Consider the following 17,901-nt stretch of genomic DNA (forward strand, 5'->3'; position numbering starts at 1 on the left):
ACATCGAGACTAGGAATGTCTTTGTTTTGTCTGCGTCGCCGCGAGGTACATTTCAATACGACGCACTCATGTGCGTAAGGTACTTTATTGCCACGTATTTCTGCCGCAGAAATTAAATTTCCACGGAAAACTTGTGATAATTTCCACGTCGTCCCGCTTCAGCACAAACATTTCTGTCACGCACCCACGAACATTTATTTCCATATTTCCACGGACTATTGACATACATTTCTTTTAGTTCACGCACTTTTGCCAATTCCACTTCCACTTAGCCCTTTCGTCTCGTATATGAAGCAATCTTCCCAACTCCCTACTTCTTTTCAGACCGATATTTACCATTTACAAGTGATTGCCGCTGTAAACTCAAAATTCATGGCGTAGACTTTGAGTAGTACGAAATACACGCGGTTAATGGTGGCTCTTTGACCTGTTAGATAACGCCGAGGGCTCTTGGAGATATGTACTCTTTTACCGTTGTCAATACACCCTTGCTCTTTTTTTCATTCATTAACATGTAGTAGGATCGAAGTAATTGCATTCCTGACGAAGAACAAGGCCCTACGAGAATGATAGGCTAGCATATCCGGTGACGTATTGTGCCGTCGGAAAGAGTCTACTATACTACTAGAAACGAATTGGACCTAGGCAGACAAGATCAATCGATGGAAATCGGTACGAGGTTCTCTTTTAATCAATGCAAGCCTATGCTATCTGTACAGGAGTAGAAAGAGGGAAACACAGGGCCATTCATTATTCGGAATCAACAAGGGAACGCTAGGCAATTTAATCGAACTAAATCATCGTCAGCAATTGAGTCAATGGTAGATAGCTTAGACAGCTTAGTTAGAACATACGGGCGTCAGGAAAGACTCGGCAACAAATCGAGCACGAGCATTCAACTAATGAGCTGTCAGTAACTTGCAACGAAATTGATGCATCCGCACACATACGAAGAGCTTCATTTCCGAAATCTCCTTGTCCACTTCTTCCATGAACTCGATCACGAAATCAATTAGCTTGTGGGTAAGCATTTTTTCCGTGTGGAAGTTAGTAATGAGGAAACTGATGTCGTATCCCTCCACTGGCTTCCGGCGTAAAATGAAGAAAGATTCCGCTCGCTGGGTCAGGAACCGAGTGAATTTGTGGACAAGAATGTGCTCGATCTCATCTGCCTGCTTGATTCTGATACTTATGCGTACAGAATTGTAGCTTGGTTCGATTTTCACCTTCTCATTTTCGTTTCTGCTGATGTGAAGCCTGGGAACCAATCAATACGTTTGTCCACCGGGACCCCATTGAGAGAAATGATGGTCAGACGTACGGGTTCAGTAGAATCTCAGGTGAAGAATTTGCCTCAATCTCTGGGCAGTTGCTGGTGAAACCGAGCATATTAGGACCTTTCATGTAGAAAATTTGCAGAATAGACAACTTACTGCCGTTCGGATGTCTGGGAAGCGAAGTTGGAGATGGTAAGAGCCGCGGTCAGAGAGGACCGAACACTAGTGAAGTGTTAGGAAGCTTGCCGCTGAATACTTGTCGTAATTTCGAGACTCACGCCTGGAGGTAGGGCCGGAGAGATTGACTCTGATGATCAATTAGTATAGAACGAGCTGGCCGATTGGAGCTGTACCCACCATGATGAGGGGGTGTTTGTCCAGGCCACGAGGATGCAATCGTCAAGGATAATTATGCGATGGGGCGTTCGTTGAAGAGGAATTGGAATGCTTTTCCTGTGAAGACCCTTCGACCTGAAGCAGTGAACTAGAAAGGCAGTTCTCTGGGTAATAGGTTGTCCTAGGCAGAAGGGGAGTTGACGTCGGGGTGGGCGGTGATGATAGTGGCTGGGCGGTGAATGACCCCCCACGCTTCGTCTTATGCTGTTTATCATTTGCCCCAGCAATCGTAAGCTTTTCCAAGCTCTTTATCCTTCTCACATCATCCATCCCTAAAATTTATTGAAAATGGCGGCTATACCGAGTATGTATGGATGTATTGGCAGTTCCTGAACCACTATTAACAGATACACAGTCATTGTCAAACACGCCGGCAAGCGCCACGAAGTCGAGCTCGATCCTACATCCAACGGCGAAACACTCAAGTACCAACTCTTCTCGTTGACTGGCGTGGAACCTGACCGCCAAAAGGTTTTGGTCAAAGGTGGCCAGCTCAAAGATGATACGCCTCTTTCGTCCCTTAATGCCAAACCCGGGCAGATGTTCATGATGATGGGCACCCCTTCGGGAGGTCAAGGTTCCGTTGACCTTGGTCGGCCAAAGGAGACTGTCAAATTCCTTGAGGACATGACCGAGGCCGAGGTGGCGCGACAGGAGGGTGCCACTCCTGCCGGTTTGCAAAACCTTGGGAACACATGTTATCTCAACTCTTCCTTACAAACGTTGCGGAGTGTCCCGGAGCTTCAGGAGGAGCTCCTGCGGTATCGGCCAAGTGAAGGGACTGGACAGTCGAGTCTGTCAGACCTCAGCAGCTTTGGTATTGGTGGCCTTGGCGGTTCTCGAGATTTGGCCGCTTCTCTGCGAGATCTGTTCAAGCAAATGTCCGAGACGCAGGACGGTATTCCTCCACTGATGTTCCTCAATTCTCTCCGAGCTGTCTTCCCTCAATTTGCCCAACGTGACCGAAATGGACAAGGGTATTCCCAACAGGATGCCGAGGAGGCTTTCTCCCAGATCTTGAACCAGTTGCGGACCAAGTTGACCATCACTGAGGGCGAGGGAGAGTCTGCCACTACTACCTCATTTGTAGATAAATACCTTGCGGGCCAATTCGAATCTGTCACCGAGTGTCAGGATCCCGCCGCTAAGGAACTCGGCGAGCAACCCAGTCGAAGTTCTGATGTGTTCTACAAACTTGATTGTCATATCGGAAAAGAAACCAACCACCTTCAGGATGGAATTTTGGCCGGTCTCGAAGAGGAAATTGAGAAGAATTCTCCTCTTTTGGAACGCAATTGTGTGTACAAGAAGCGCTCGCGCATCGCACGACTACCCAAGTACCTCACAGTGCATTTTGTCCGATTTTACTGGAAGCGTGAGACACAGAAAAAGGCTAAGATCATGCGCAAAGTGACATTCCCTGCCGAGTTGGATGTCGTGGAGTTCTGTACCGAGGACCTCCGAAAGCAGCTCATTCCTATTCGTGACAAGGTCCGCGAGATCCGCAAGGAGGAGCTGGAGGTCGAGCGTTCTCAGAAACGTCAAAGAGTTGCGGAAGAACGTGCAGAGCGTCAGAAGAAAGAAACCAACCTAGGCGAAAACATGGAGCCGATGCAGAAGAAGCAGGCCACTGAGGAGAACAAGTCGAAAGCCGACGACAAGGATGGTGATAGCCAGATGGAAGAAACTTTCAAGACCGATGCCGAGTACGAAGCAGAAAGAACGGAGTCTATCCGTATTGCTAAGAAAGAGCTGCAAGAGCTTATCAACCAACAGGGTGCTGGAGACAGCGGAACCAACCAGTCTGGTTTGTATGAGCTTCGCGCCGTGATCACCCACCAGGGTGCTAGCGCTGACAGCGGTCACTACACGGCATATGTCAAGAAACAGGATCGGGACGAGCCTCAGACAGGCAGCAAGCGCCGCGAGGCAGATAACAAATGGTGGTGGTTCAACGATGACACAGTGACCGAGGTGGAGGCACAGAAGATCGAGACCCTTTCGGGTGGTGGTAAGTGAACTGCATTCTACTACATTACAAGAGCCATTGCTAATGACATATATAGGCGAATCACACTCTGCCCTCATCTGTCTCTACCGGGCGATTGAGCTGCCTAAATTCGAGTAAATGGGTTTGCCTTAACATTTGTTCACATGAGAAAGAAATCTGCAAATGGTTGCCTCTAGATGAATAGAAACGATGAACATGAATTATGCTCGTCTCAACGCCTTAACTGTTACCAATTGATTGTCTTATTGTCTTCTACCTTGCACAAATTCCGTAGTCATGGATCTTTGATTTCTTCCGGTGACAACCCATGGGCGTATGTAAATGACTAATGGCAGTATCCACGTGACCTGAGCCTCGGTCTAAATTGTCCCAAGCACTAATTAAAATCAACATCCTAAACCAAGAGGAATGGCAATGTGACCGCCATGATCCAATATCGCAACATAATCCAGTCGGCACTTCGCCAATCTTCAACACAGACACGAAGTTGTTGGCGCCCAGCGGTTCGAAACGTCAGCACCGCGGCACAACCAAATGCCTCACGAGCAACATCGCGTTGGACGCGCCGCCTAATCTATGCAGGCATCTTTGGCACACTTGGCGTCGGTGCAGGGAAATGGCTGGACAACAAAATTGCAGCGCCACCGGCTCCTGGGTCGTTAGAGGACCTGATAGAGCTTCAGGAAATGCAACAGGCGTTCGACATTGGACTCCCCATTGTGCAGGAGCTGCGCCGTAACCCCGACTACGTGGAAAAAGACGTCTACGAAAATTTTGCGGATACGCACAAAACCCATCGACTGACTTCTGGCCCCATGGCGGGTAGTAGGGGCTTGGGATTACAGGTTGGTCTCTCGTTTTCTCCTTGGCGTCCGAGGCATACCTATATCTGACTGCCGAACCTTTTAACTGCCGAACTTTTGACTACCGAACCTCGGGATCCCGCTTTGTCTAACGATTCTCGTATTTTATAGAAAGTTTTCTGGAATGAGAAAGAGAAGAAAATTGTTAGCGTGGTCTTCTTGGGACCAGGCCTTGAAGGCTGGCCAACTATGGTCCACGGCGGCGCGCTTGGCACGGTGGTCGATGAGAACATGGGGCGCATAGCCATTCGGCATTTCCCAGCGCGAACAGGGGTCACTGCCAACCTGGAGCTCGACTACCGAGCACCAGTCTATTCGGACAATTTTTATACCCTGCATACAAGCCTGGATCAGGAACGGAGTACAGATACCAAAGCCTACGCCAAGTGTGAGGTCCGTGACATGGCAGGCCGACTTTGTGTCGAAGCAACGGGACTTTTCGTTGTTCCCAAGAAACTCAAGTTGAGCATGATTGGAGAATATTTCTAAATTGTGGGAAACGTTCACACTTTACTCGCTAGCTGGCTTGAGTTCTACGAATACGAGGGTTTTTCTTCAATCGTGTGACTTTGAGACTTCAACTCAGACTTTAACTGAGATGGTATCAAATTCAGCAGCCGGCTTCCTGGCCCCCATGGACGAAGACAACTCGAAAGCAGGAAGCTAGCAAGGGAAGAACGGACCTCATATATCCTTATATGAACCATCCTAGTGTAAAAAGGTGCTATCTGATGACATCTTACAGATACAATGTACATATGACAAAGATATAAAATCCCCGGAGCTGACGTCCATTTCTGGCACGAGCCTCCGAAGTGTTCAGCCTCGACGTTTTCCCCGCATTTTCCTACTCGCCAAGCTGCCTCGGTATTTTCTGTTCAAGCATTGATGTCCCCGGCTATAACGGGTATGAGCTTATCTTCCCCCACTCTGAACTCCTTGGGGAGTTCCAAAACTGGAGTTTACTAGTTCAATAAGCCGTCAATTTATATGCTACTCCTTCCTCCAAGTTCTGGATTCAATTAAATTTATTTTGAGTCCAGCCAGGCCCCATATTTATACTCTTTGTCTACCTGGCCCTCACTTGTACTTCTTTTATTTACAGTTGTGCTGTCCTTGGCTCACACTCATTATGGCGGACTCAATCCTTCAATCGAGTCGGCCAGTCGAAGAAAAGGCGGTGGTACAACATCACGAACATAGTGATGCCTCACAGCATAGTCACCAGGAAATGACTGGTCTAGGCTCAGAGGAAGCTATACATGAGTCTGAGCAGGATATCCCAGTAGGATTCGGCTATTTAACTGAGATTTTGAACAACACTAATCATGGATAATCATGAAAAGATGACTTTCCGTCGCTTCATGGGCTTTACTGCCATGGCTTTTCTATGGACTGGAAGTCAGATCCCAGTCTATCTGTTTGGTATGTAAACCCCATGTGAAAGTTATGATATAATTCTGACGCATTTTCACTAGGCGGCATCCCTCCCTACATTTATGGAGACATTGGGGGAGCAGACCGTTGGGTGTGGTTTGTGAGTGTAAACTCATTGAAGTATATATAGGGCCGTCGACTCACGAGCTTCTCTTTAGGTCCTTGCAAACCTGCTCGGCCTTGCCGGTGTATGCCCTTTTGTTGGATCTCTATCAGATTTAATCGGACGTCGCCCAGTCGCTATTATTGGGGCATCCTTGATTGTTATTGGGATGATCATTTGCAGCACGGTGCACACAATGAATCACTTTATTGGTTTGTATTTGCACATATATCTAGTTAGACACTCGCTAACATGCACGCAGCGGGCATGGCCATCGCTGGTGCCGGTGCCGGGATCAATGAACTGACAGCACTGGCTGCAACATCCGAGATGGCGCCGACTCGAAAGAGAGGAGTCTATGTGGCAGTCCTTATCTTTACCATTCTACCATTCTGTCCATCCGTGCTATGGGCTCAGCTTATCGCGTACCACAGCCATTGGCGCTACGTCGGTGCCTTCTGTGCTGCATGGAGCGCATTTGGTCTGTTAATCACGATTTTGTTTTACTTCCCTCCTCCACGAATCAACTCAGCTGGCCTGAGCAGAAAGGAGATAATTGGACGTATCGACTTTGTTGGTGGCTTTCTTAGCATCACTGGCCTGATTGTCTTCTTGGCCGCGTTGCAATGGGGTGGATATATGGTATGCTTGGGGATATACCCTGTGTAGAGCCACGTATTTTACTGACATATTTATTTAGTATCCGTGGACATCTGCCCATGTTTTGGCACCATTAATCATTGGGTTCCTTTTGCTTGTTGCTTTTGGTTTCTGGGAGATCTACGGAGCCAAATACCCCATTTTCCCATCTCGCCTGAAGCAAGAGCCTCGGATTCTTGCTCTTACCCTCGTCATTACTTTCATCTCTGGTGCCAACTTCTTCTCTGTGCTTATGTTCTGGCCTACAGAATCATTCAATGTCTACGGCCACGACCCAGTGGACGTTGGTGTTCGTAGTATCCCGATTGGCTTTGGAATCATGGCGGGAGCATGTATTGTGCTTGCCCTGTTAAGCGTTCTCCGCGGGCACAACAAGGAGCTCATGATCGCTAGTAGCGTTCTGATGACTGCAGGTGAGTGTTCTTGGGGAGCATAAAAGTCGCTCAAAATACTGATATGCTTTTCTCAAAACAGGATGCGGTGCTATGGCTATTGGCCGCACCGATAATATGTATCAGCTCTGGGGAATTCTCATCCTTGCTGGCCTTGGAATTGGAGGTATTGTGGTACCAGCCTCGATTATTACTACCATTATCTGCCCGGATGTAAGTTGTTCTATTGTAAGGTGGGAAGTCAGACCACTCACATTTACTTTCGCTAGGATCTGATTGCCACTATCTCTGCCCTTACCCTCTCTATTCGCGTGGTAGGCGGTGGTATCGGCTACACCATTTACTACAATGTCTTCATATCTAAATTCATCCCTGCAGCAACGCACTACATTGGTGGTGTAATGATGACACAGCTTAACATCACCGACGTCAAACTGATTACCGAAGCAATTGAGCTGACAGGTGCCTCGTTGCTACACGAGCTGCACACAATCCCCGGCATTGCTGGCAATGAGACTGCATATCAAATGGTCGTAGGGGCTGGTCAGATTGCATATGCCGAAGCATATAAGTGGGTATACTATGTCAGTATTGCATTCGGTGCCGTCTCCCTCCTGGCGGCCTGTTTCTTGGGCGACATCCAGAGGTATATGACAGACCGTGTTGCTGTGGTAATGTGAGGGCGTGTCCCAATTGCAATATATGCATATCATCCGTTCGCTCTATTTGTCCATTTACAGGATATGTTTGAATTATGAGGACAATGTATTAAAATGGTGTTTGGAAAGTCCGCAAGAAGTAAATGTCACGAGTAAAAGGACAGTAAATAAGATCGTCCTCGGCGCCGATCATGACGCGCCAAGCCCGGGAACTTTTTTACACTCGCAAACGTTGACACAACTTCAATCAGCAGCCATGGCTACCAACCCTTCCGCCAAGCGGAAACCTTTCAATCCCCCAGGTCCTCATGGTCCAGCTGGGGCTTCTCGCAAACGCGCCAAAACCTTCGATGCGCGCACCTTGGCTGTGCAGTCGGCCGACGCCGCCCTCTCCGCAACGGGCGAGCTCGATGTCGCCGCCTACTCTGCAGCTCGAGCATTTGAGATACAGGCCCTGGAGGAGGGAATGAAGCGGTCGAAAAATGCGCTTACAATGCGAGCCTTCCAAAAGGTTCCCCGCACCCTGCGGCGGCGGACAGCGAGTCACAATGTGAAGCGAGTTCCGCGGAGGTTGAGGGCTCGAGCCAAACGAGAGGTATTTATTGACAATGATCTACGAACTCGCCAATAGCCGTTGATTGACCCGCTATTTTACACATGTTAGATGGCCGAGGATAACACGCCTACTGTCACGGCGCGCAGACGCAAGCCGTCACAGATGATGCGCATTCGGCTCGATACCGCTCGGCGGCTGCAGGCTATCAATTCAAAAACGAAGGCCCGACGGGCGGCTGCGAAAATAAAGCGTGACCAAGAGAACAAGACTTCTTTGGAGAAGGAGGGGAGTCATGCCTTCGATATTGCACCACGAGTTCCCAAGATCAAGAAGAACAAGCTGTCGAGGCCTGTTCCGGCAGAGCAGAAGTACCGCAAGCGCCAAAAAAGCAAAACATGGCTGCCTACCCATTTATATCATGCAAAGCGAGCTCATATGGCGACGACTAAAGATCCGATTTGGCGCTTTGCCATTCCTTTAGCCCCCACCGAGAAATGCTATCGGCCTACGCACCGGGCTCGAGGCGCGCGGGGTGCCGTAGCGTGGGATATGAGCTATATGTCTACTGTTCAGCTTGAGGGAACGGAGCCAGCTATTCAGGCCGTTCTGACGGCAGTTGGTGTCGACGGGGACAATGCATGGGGCACCAAGGGGAGGAAATGGAGAGCCGGGACTCGGTCTCTACGCGTTTGGACTTATGAGAAAGACCATCCAAAACGTCCAACTGCACCAGTGACATTGATATGGTGTGCCAAGCAAGAAGATGTTGAGATGGTCGATGCCGACGAATCTCAGCCCAAGTCTAAGAAAGATCACCGAAAACTATGGATTAGAGTCCATCCGTCGGCGTTTCTACAGTTATGGACGGATGTTCTTGGGGTATCTAAATCGCAAAACCCACCTGTCATGGTCGAAGACCTGCGGTTCGAGATTGGCAGCATTGAAATCACAGGGCCAGGGTCGACCGAGGCCTTGTTGGCGACATTGAAACCGATTATTGGACCAGACGGTGATTCCCCGTCATCACAAAGCCCGGAAGCTGTCTGGCCATCCCTTTTGGGGGTGTCGAATCCGTCCTCATTACCGCCTAACGCCCTGCTCTCTTTTGCTATCTCTGATCCTCGTCTGCACTTCCCTCCACGCACACTTCACGTCCCCGACAACGAATCTCACATGAATGACCTTGCCATCTTACTTTCTACATGGCATCCGGACAAAACGCAAGGCCCTTCTCAGCTATTCGACCGATCTACTCGGTTAACAGCAGCTCGTCAGCTTCCGAGCCAGAAGGCTATTAACCGACGCCGCACTCTTGCCAGTCCTGGTGAATATCCGCCATCCCAACCATCAGACCCTCAAATCCCGATCATGATACTTGCAAACAAGCCCCAAGCCCGGGCCAATCGCAGCAATGCCCCGGGGTCCTGGACCGTATTATTACCATGGAAATGTGTTGTTCCAGTCTGGTATTCACTCATGTTCTACCCACTCTCCAGCGGAGGAAATCCATTGCTTGGCGGCTTGAAGCAGCAGCAGCAACTTGCTTTCGAGGCGGGCGAGGCTTGGTTCCCTGGAGATTTCCCAGGCACACGAGCTGGATGGGAATGGGGCCAGCGTGAGAATGAAAAATCTCGACGTGATTGGGAGCGACGTCCCAAGGGGCGGCGCCCCGAGTTCGAGAACATTTCGCTGGGTGATGGTCGTCCAAAGGGCGAGATAGGCCGTGGGTGGGCCTGTGACTGGGAAAGGCTTCTTCAAGGACCGAAACAGGACGATGCTATGACAGAAACTGCCGGTGGCAACTCGGACAAAGAGTCGACTGACTCCAATGAGACTGAGCAAAATGAATCCTCTATTCCTATCATCCCACCCCTCAATATCCACAATGTCCGTCTACCTCCGGCCGATACTTGCCAAAGCTTGAGGAAGCTCGATAAAGCCTCCGTCGGCGTCTCCACCCTTGCCACGGTCTATCTTTCCCTCACCACGCGAGGCACACCAACACCCCGCGCACGAATCTACCGACTGCCTACGGACCCAGTTCTACGCCAAAAATGGTTCGATCATGGCTCGGCAAGGACCAACAAGTCAGGTCAGCCAAAACTCTCCAAGAGAGGAAACCCCACACCCGAATCCGAAGAATCTCGGCGTCTCCTTGCCAAGGCTCTCATCTCATCTGCTGATGGAGAGCCTGACTCTGAGACATTGGACGTACCAACCGAAGATGACCTGATTGGTTTTGTCACTACAGGAAACTATAATCTTTCCGAAGGCAAAGGAACAGGCATTGGCTCCATCCAGCTTTCGAAGGTATTGACTGCCAATGTTAAACCCTCTGAGAGAAGAATGTGTATCATTCGAGCCTCAGGGGAGAAGGGTGGACGTTTAGGGGTTTGGGAGTTTGTATGACATCAAACTTCATGACCCTTGCCCAACAGTAGAGCTGCCCGATTGTGGTTTTAAGCACCATTTGCCCGAGCCACTCCATACTTATTATATATTTCGACTGGCAAAAGAATAGCCCACCCAAGGGTTAAACAACGATCCACTCTCATCCATGGATTAACTCTATCCTATTTTAGATGAAAACAAATGGAACAAAGAAAAATGCACGTTCTATACATACAGTACAGCAGGTCCTAGCCCAAAATCACGTTCCATAAAACGTAGAGACTTCACATCAAGCCGCTGTATTCCCGAACCCACCAATCTAACCCACAATGCGATCCACGAAAGCAGCCTCCATACGCGCAACCTCACGCTTGAAAGCATCGACCTCCTCCCAGCAGTTCAACGGCCGACGATCATTCAACTGCAGACAGCTAGTAACATCCGAGCGGGCCTTAGCAACATCATCATCAAGCTCCACAAGCTTCCTCCGCCCATCAAGCTTGCTCCGCAGCTGCTCGATCTCAGCAGCTACAGAATCGCGCGAGATATCGCGCTTAGTGACGGGCTGTGCAACGGCAGCAGTCTCCTGCGGCGCGGCGACCGCAGGCACAGGATCGTGGTGGCGGCCGGCGAAAGGGATCCGCGGTGCGTCCAGGTTCAATGAGCCGGCTGGGTAGCCCGAGGTGGATGGGGCGAGGGGCGCGGTGGCTGCTGTGACGGGCAGGGAGGTAGTGTCTTTAGACTCTGAGATGCGCTTCTCGATTTCGGCGAGGGTTTGCTGCTCGCGTTCGCGGATGCGCTTCAGTTCCTGCGCGACACGGTTTTGAATCTCCAATTCCAGGGTTTTGGCGCGGGTGGAGTCGGTCTAATTGATTGGTGGGTTGTGAGCTTTTCGATTGAAATGGGGGTTTGCTTGTAGCTGGGCTGAACTCACCTCTGAGGTCGATTGGAGTGCATCGACTAGGTTTGAGGAGAATTGGACGGGAGAGTTGCTGTGCATGCTTAGGTTAGCGTCGGCTGTAGGGTGGGTTGAGATAGCTCCGCGGTGTCGCAAATGGTGCAGAAATCTCGAGAGCTCCTTCCAATCTGCAGAAATCATCTGCCCTTCTCAATTGGCGCTAATTGAAAGGTGATTCCCGTTCTCTCCGTCATCGAGCACCAAATGCCGCGGAAGCTGAGATTGAGATCGGAGAGCGATACCTGGAGAACACATGTTGTGAGCCAGCCGTAGCCTCAGGCTTAGAGTTTCCAGCACCCATTTTTCGGCAAAAAGGACGAGTCCTGTGGAGATAGAAAGATAGTGATGGTTCGAGATGCCCGCTCACAACCCGTTCAGTTCGGAGGATGTTGGAGGTCACGTGATTATACGTTAGTCATCCTCGGTCCGGGGGCGCCAGTTGCCGCTCTGTCGTCATGCATCCTGATGGTCAACTCTGGAACTAGACGTACGTTGAATGTATGATGTCCAAGTGATACCAGGGCTCCAGTAACATTATAAATGAGCAATGTTGAAGGACTCGGCACTGTCAATTTCGAATGCCAATTGCAGTTTTACAAACAACACTATCGAAAAAGAAAAATATGACGGAACAAGTAGTCCTATTTGGGGGGACCAAGTCTCAAGCTCGATTTGGGAAAGTATTCAATGCTCAGTTCATTGCTAGGAGAAAGCGGCGAAAACTAAACGTTTATAATAGCCATGGTTTCCACGCCCTAACGCCATGTGATGGCAAACCAAACGTTGTGTACTTGGTCTCCGCGGGGTCTATCGCTATATCGACATCTGGATGATATATCATGGCCCTTCAAGTAGGAGAAAGGCAAGTTAATATCATAGCATCCCATCATAGTCAGCCGCTTATGTGCCTTGTCATGTCTTTTCGGATATCTTTTGATATTCATTCTTTGTAGATGACCTTTTCTAAGTATTATCTTTCTCTCCCTAGCCTACAGCTGACTTTTCTATATAAAATTAGGTATCTGGTGGTATAGTATAGCCCTTTCAAACTCCTCTCAGGACGGAATCAACGAGAAAGAATAAGCACCGTGTAAGGAACGCGGCGTTAAGAAAAGAGATTGACTACGATGGTTCTACTTAGTCTCCCGGCAATACTTAAAGCGAGGTAGTGACTATCCCGTAATCACCATAGATCATTTTGAAGTATGAGCTGATGTTCCATCAAAACCTTGATAACCCTAATTTTTCTTAATGAATCTATACCACATGTGGTACTCCATTGGGGTTTAGGGTACAAAAGGGTCATTTCTGCCTTCAAAGAGTTCTTCATTGTATTCCTACTTAATTACAGGCTGATCAAACCTTCCCACCTGTGATCATTGTGGTGTATAGGCGAGGATATGACGAACAGACAATTTCGATTTTGAGATATTGGCAGGCGAATGGTAGAACATGTGGCTCGACAGGAAACCTTGGAAGAAGATTGACTATTAATAAAAGACAAGCCACATGTCTCATCATCTCCATGGGGTTTCATACACCCACACTCGGGATTCCGTGCATTCGGGCCACTTGCCCATCTCCTGTTGGCTTTGGGCCCGATTATGCCGGGATGGTGCCGATCCATCCCGATCGTCTGGAGATGTACTCCGTACCTATTTTGTACATTGTAAGCGCAAGATAATATGGCAATGCTTTCAATTTACCCCGTGCGCAAATCATATGCAGCAATACAAGTTTGGGCAAATACTGCGCGAAATATCAGGTTTATCCCCCGTGCGCGACGTGGCATTGGCATATTCCCGTCCCCTGCCCTAGTCTTATCCTGTGTCGCTCACCGGTGAAGTCGGGGGAATTCTGTACCTAGAATGAACTGACCAGTAAGAAGAGTATGGCCTCCCCACACTGCCCATGTCTGCCAAAATTTCAATCTTGTTCATGGCGTCATGGAAAAAAAAGAAAATCAAAAGTTACGAATCAGGAATGTAGAGGCTGTTTTCGGTCATCGATGGAATCATACTGTATAGAACACGTTACTGTTTGTTGAGATCCTTTATCTATATATGTAGTTCAAATAATTAAATTCAAAGCGTACAATATCATAAAATATAAGAGAATAAAGTGACTCTCTCCGGTGAATCCGGCAATTCCCCATTACACAAAGAGTACATCTAAGGTACATCGTCAACCGTGGTAATTTTGATGGCGGGCAAAGTACTGCCAAGGTACCGGATTGACCTCATGGAGCCCGCTCCGTCATCCCACCTTGATGTTCCTTCTGTTCCTTATTTCTTTAGTCTCCCGCCTTTTTTTCCCCTTCCTTACTTATTCCTCCCATTCCATTCCTTTCTTAGCCGGTACCTCAACTCTTTAACCCGGCCATTCTCATTTCTTATCCCACCATGTCTTCACTGTTGGATCAAGCCACGCGCATTGCGCAAGACTTTGATTACCCCGCCGAGCAAGTGCAGCGCGGGGTTGCCGAGTATATCAGGCAGTCCGAGGAGGGCTTGACCAAAGAGGGCACGACCTTGAGCCAAATTCCTACTTTCGTGACTGCAGTGCCGAATGGCACAGAAAAGGTATGAAGGCAGACTATCGACAATGAGAATTGCCCACTGATTCTCCTTGTTATAGGGCCTTTACTTGGCAGTCGATCTTGGTGGCACTAACTTCCGTGTGTGCTCGGTCCTCCTACACGGCGATACGACTTTCTCCCTCACCCAATCCAAGATCCTAATCCCCCGTGAATTGATGGCCTCTGGCACATCAAAAGACCTCTTCCTATTCTTGGCCCGTCAAATCGAGGCATTCCTTCGCATCCACCACAACGAACACTTTGAAGCCCACCAGCTCCGCCGACAGGATGGTAATAATGAAGAAGACATGTTCGATCTGGGCTTCACCTTCAGTTTCCCCGTCCGCCAGTGCGGCATCAACCGCGGAACCCTGATCCGCTGGACTAAGGGCTTTAACATCCCCGATGCGGTTGGCCACGATGTTTGCGCGCTGCTTCAGTCTGCCATTGACGAGTTGCACCTGCCAGTGCGCGTGGCTGCACTGGTGAACGACACCGTCGGCACTCTCATGGCTCGTTCATATACCTCGCCAGGCAAGACTGGCACTTTCATCGGTGCCATTTTCGGAACCGGTACCAACGGTGCTTACGTGGAGAAGACCAAGAATATCACCAAGCTCCACGATATGAAGGATGCCCACTTCGAAGACTCGACAGGCGAGATGATTATCAACGCTGAGTGGGGTAGCTTCGATAACCCTATGAGCGTGCTTCCTACCACTGTGTTCGATGATGAACTCGATGCCGACAGCAACAACCCCGGTGTGCAGATGTTTGAGAAGCGTGTCTCGGGCATGTTCTTAGGCGAAATCTTGCGCCGTGCGCTTTTGTCTCTACACAACGATACCAACTTGGGATTGTTCAAGGCCAACAAGAACTCCAAGGTCGTCACTCCTGAAAAATCTATGCTCTTCCGTCAATGGGGTCTGGACACCAGCCTGCTGAGTTCAGTCGAGGCTGATAGTAGCAAGGACCTGGTGGATGTGAAGGCCGCATTGAAGGATCACCTCGAGATCGAGAACCCCAGCCTCGAAGAGTGCCAGGCCGTGAAGATCATAGTCCACGCCATTGGACGACGTGCCGCTCGCCTAAGTGCTGTTCCGCTGGCTGCCATTCTCGTACACACCAACAAGCTTGAGACTGATGACATGATCGACATCGGTGTCGATGGCAGTCTTGTTGAATTCTACCCCAATTTCGAAGGGCACCTGCGTGGAGCTTTGCGCGAGGTACCCCAAGTTGGAGTCGCAGGCGACAAGAAGGTCCGCATTGGCATTTCCAAGGACGGCAGCGGTGTTGGCGCAGCTCTGATTGCGCTCGTCGCTAACCGGGACGAAGGCCTCGAAATTCCCAAGGAGAAATAAATGACTTGAACTATCTCATATTTGCCTTCATTTTTGCCTTGAAGGATGATGGCACCGTTTCTTGTTCCTGTTGGCTGGGGCTCTTCGTTTTTCACGACCTTAACACCGGCCATCACCCTCTCTCCCCCGCGAAGTTGAAAGCTAGCTTGGTCGACCTACCTGGTGTTACCCAAAATTCTCAGAGCTGCCACAATTGGTTCCCACCGAAAACAAATACCCAACCCAATTATCTCACCTTGCGCTCCTCCAACCCCATGGCAATATGTCAGCTAGAATCAAGATTCAGAACTTGATGGTCATATTGCCAACCTGCAGGAGTTTCCAACCTGCAGGTGCGGGCATCCGCAATTTTTACGTCCCATTCCATCTACTTCCAATAACTATGTCAGACTATATTGGGGAGGCTGGATTTTTCATTTGGAGTTGCAGAGACATCTTTAAGTCCTTCCCGGCGTGGAATGGCACGCGATAACAGTACATTGCATTGAACTGGCTTCTACGCCCATTCCCATCTTCATGTCTATTTCTTATTTCTCAATTCCACTGCTCTTTTAATGAATTTTTCCAAGTAGATGCACGATGCACACCCAAGGCTAATGAAAAGAACATCATATTTGCACCCGTCCTACTAACATTATATACTTCCGAAACACATCAAGTCCTCTATTTACCAAACTAATACCCAATCGCCCGAGGTCCCTTCACAAAATCGATATGACCAGCCGTACCCATCAGCAAGTTCACCTTGCCACCATTGGTAGTCGGATCACTCCCAATGAAGTTGACAGGGAACCCAACATCAAAGGTATTCGCCGCCTCCAAAAACTCAATCTGCTTATCCGTGAGTTGAATCGACAACGCCTGGATGTTATCATGCAGATGCTCAATCTTTCGCCCTCCAACAAGCGGGAACACATTCGGTGCCTTGCACAACACATAAGCCAACGCAATAGCAGTAACAGACTCAATCCCATGCTCAGCAGCAACAACCGCCAATGCCTCGGAAATCCGTCTCTCTTCTTCCGTCTGCTCACTACCCATCACACTCCGCAAACCCTCCCCGTTCTTCTTCCGCTCCTCAAGCTGCTTAGCAGTCTGGAAATGTCCACTGCCAAGAACATCCCACGGCGCAAGCGCCATCCCGAAATGCCGTGCCATGGGTAGGATATCACGCTCGAAGTCGCGACGCATCACATTCCACCGTCCCTGGTAGATAGAGAAAGGCGTTTTACCATGCGCGCGCGCATAAGTGTTCGCCGCGGAGACGACCCACGCCGGCGAATCAGAGATACCGAGATACATGACCTTCCCCTGCTCGACGAGGATATGAAGGGAATCCATGATTTCCTCGATGGAGGTGGTGTGATCCCACCAGTGGAGGTAGAGAACGTCGATAAAGTCGGTTTGGAGTTTGCGGAGGGAGTCACGCACGCTGAGGATCATGCTGCGTTTGTGGTTGCCGCAGGCGTTCGGGTCATTACCCTTTCCAACTGCGTGGCTGCGGTAGTCCGTTGTGAATTTGGTGGCTAGGACGATCTGGTCGCGGTTGTTACGTGCGGTCATCCATTCGCCGAGCCAGGTCTCGGATTGCTCGTTTTGGTAATTGTTTGCTGTGTCGATGAAGTTGCCGCCGGCGGCGACGAAGGCGTCTAGTAGAGCGAAGGATTGCTCTTTGTTCATGCTGCCCATGAATTGGCTCCAGGCGTCGCCGATGGACATTGCGCCGAGTTGGAGGGGGGACACGCGGACGCCTGCTGTTGAGGACAGGACGCGGTAGCGGCCTAGAGGAGTGGCGGGTTCTGGGGCTTGCCTGAAGATTTCGTCCATTGTGAAGTTGTTGTTGGTAGAGTGTAGTATAGATTGATGGTATTGTAGATTGGTTATGATCGATGAATTATTCTAGTTGGGTGAGGTGCCTTTTTATATTCGAGCTTCTAACTTCGTTATAAATCAAGCCCGGAGTTAATGCCCCGGTGCTAACGAATAGTTTTGTAAGCTTCTTTAGCGTGTACTTTAACCCCGCTAGACGCTATCAAATGTCCGTTCTTCTATCTCCGCTCAAGTCTACATTGTATAGTCTTTCTGATTGCCTTCCTCTATAGAAACTAATTATGTATGTAGGCAGGATCTATACTCCGCAGCCAATGATGATTTATAATGCTAGTACCACGTCCTGTATGCTTTTCTGCACCACATATGTCATTACCGTCCGTCATATATGAGCACGTGTAACACCTCGGGCTGAGTTCCTGAATC

The 17,901-nt window shown here is 49.4% G+C and overlaps 8 protein-coding genes across 8 annotated transcripts; 5 read left to right on the forward strand and 3 right to left on the reverse strand.

Annotated features, from left to right (window-relative positions):
• Nucleotides 1-783: 783 nt before the first annotated feature.
• On the reverse strand, nt 784-1,637 carry N7500_003876 (actin-related protein 2/3 complex subunit 4 family protein; the record flags this gene model as incomplete). The annotated part of the gene is made up of 7 exons (XM_056675022.1): nt 784-792; nt 855-899; nt 951-1,257; nt 1,322-1,372; nt 1,434-1,499; nt 1,556-1,584; nt 1,635-1,637. 7 exons carry the CDS (start codon nt 1,635-1,637, stop codon nt 784-786), a joined length of 510 nt encoding a protein of 169 aa, XP_056535547.1.
• A 324-nt stretch (nt 1,638-1,961) lies between these two features.
• On the forward strand, nt 1,962-3,801 carry N7500_003877 (ubiquitin-specific protease UBP6; the record flags this gene model as incomplete). Its single annotated transcript, XM_056675023.1, has 3 exons — nt 1,962-1,977; nt 2,029-3,684; nt 3,740-3,801. 3 exons carry the CDS (start codon nt 1,962-1,964, stop codon nt 3,799-3,801), a joined length of 1,734 nt encoding a protein of 577 aa, XP_056535548.1.
• Nucleotides 3,802-4,109: 308 nt separating this feature from the next.
• N7500_003878 (PaaI family thioesterase) lies at nt 4,110-5,036 on the forward strand (the record flags this gene model as incomplete). Its single annotated transcript, XM_056675024.1, has 2 exons — nt 4,110-4,529; nt 4,659-5,036. 2 exons carry the CDS (start codon nt 4,110-4,112, stop codon nt 5,034-5,036), a joined length of 798 nt encoding a protein of 265 aa, XP_056535549.1.
• A 1,303-nt stretch (nt 5,037-6,339) lies between these two features.
• On the forward strand, nt 6,340-7,819 carry N7500_003879 (putative MFS drug efflux pump; the record flags this gene model as incomplete). Its single annotated transcript, XM_056675025.1, has 4 exons — nt 6,340-6,729; nt 6,788-7,160; nt 7,222-7,352; nt 7,409-7,819. The coding sequence occupies 4 exons, from the start codon at nt 6,340-6,342 to the stop codon at nt 7,817-7,819; spliced, it is 1,305 nt and encodes a 434-aa protein (XP_056535550.1).
• Nucleotides 7,820-8,054: 235 nt separating this feature from the next.
• N7500_003880 (ribonuclease P/MRP protein subunit POP1) lies at nt 8,055-10,763 on the forward strand (the record flags this gene model as incomplete). The annotated part of the gene is made up of 2 exons (XM_056675026.1): nt 8,055-8,393; nt 8,463-10,763. The coding sequence occupies 2 exons, from the start codon at nt 8,055-8,057 to the stop codon at nt 10,761-10,763; spliced, it is 2,640 nt and encodes an 879-aa protein (XP_056535551.1).
• A 301-nt stretch (nt 10,764-11,064) lies between these two features.
• On the reverse strand, nt 11,065-12,004 carry N7500_003881 (Mic19 family protein; the record flags this gene model as incomplete). Its single annotated transcript, XM_056675027.1, has 3 exons — nt 11,065-11,610; nt 11,680-11,737; nt 11,946-12,004. 3 exons carry the CDS (start codon nt 12,002-12,004, stop codon nt 11,065-11,067), a joined length of 663 nt encoding a protein of 220 aa, XP_056535552.1.
• A 2,101-nt stretch (nt 12,005-14,105) lies between these two features.
• glkA (glucokinase glkA) lies at nt 14,106-15,645 on the forward strand (the record flags this gene model as incomplete). The annotated part of the gene is made up of 2 exons (XM_056675028.1): nt 14,106-14,285; nt 14,341-15,645. The coding sequence occupies 2 exons, from the start codon at nt 14,106-14,108 to the stop codon at nt 15,643-15,645; spliced, it is 1,485 nt and encodes a 494-aa protein (XP_056535553.1).
• Nucleotides 15,646-16,320: 675 nt separating this feature from the next.
• Nucleotides 16,321-17,472, reverse strand: N7500_003883 (Aryl-alcohol dehydrogenase (AAD); the record flags this gene model as incomplete). Its single annotated transcript, XM_056675029.1, has 1 exon — nt 16,321-17,472. One exon carries the CDS (start codon nt 17,470-17,472, stop codon nt 16,321-16,323), a length of 1,152 nt encoding a protein of 383 aa, XP_056535554.1.
• Nucleotides 17,473-17,901: the final 429 nt, after the last annotated feature.

This window comes from Penicillium coprophilum (genome assembly GCF_028826855.1).
Source record: "Penicillium coprophilum strain IBT 35676 chromosome Unknown utg000002l_segment0_segment1, whole genome shotgun sequence".
Taxonomy (NCBI): Eukaryota; Fungi; Ascomycota; class Eurotiomycetes; order Eurotiales; family Aspergillaceae; genus Penicillium; species Penicillium coprophilum.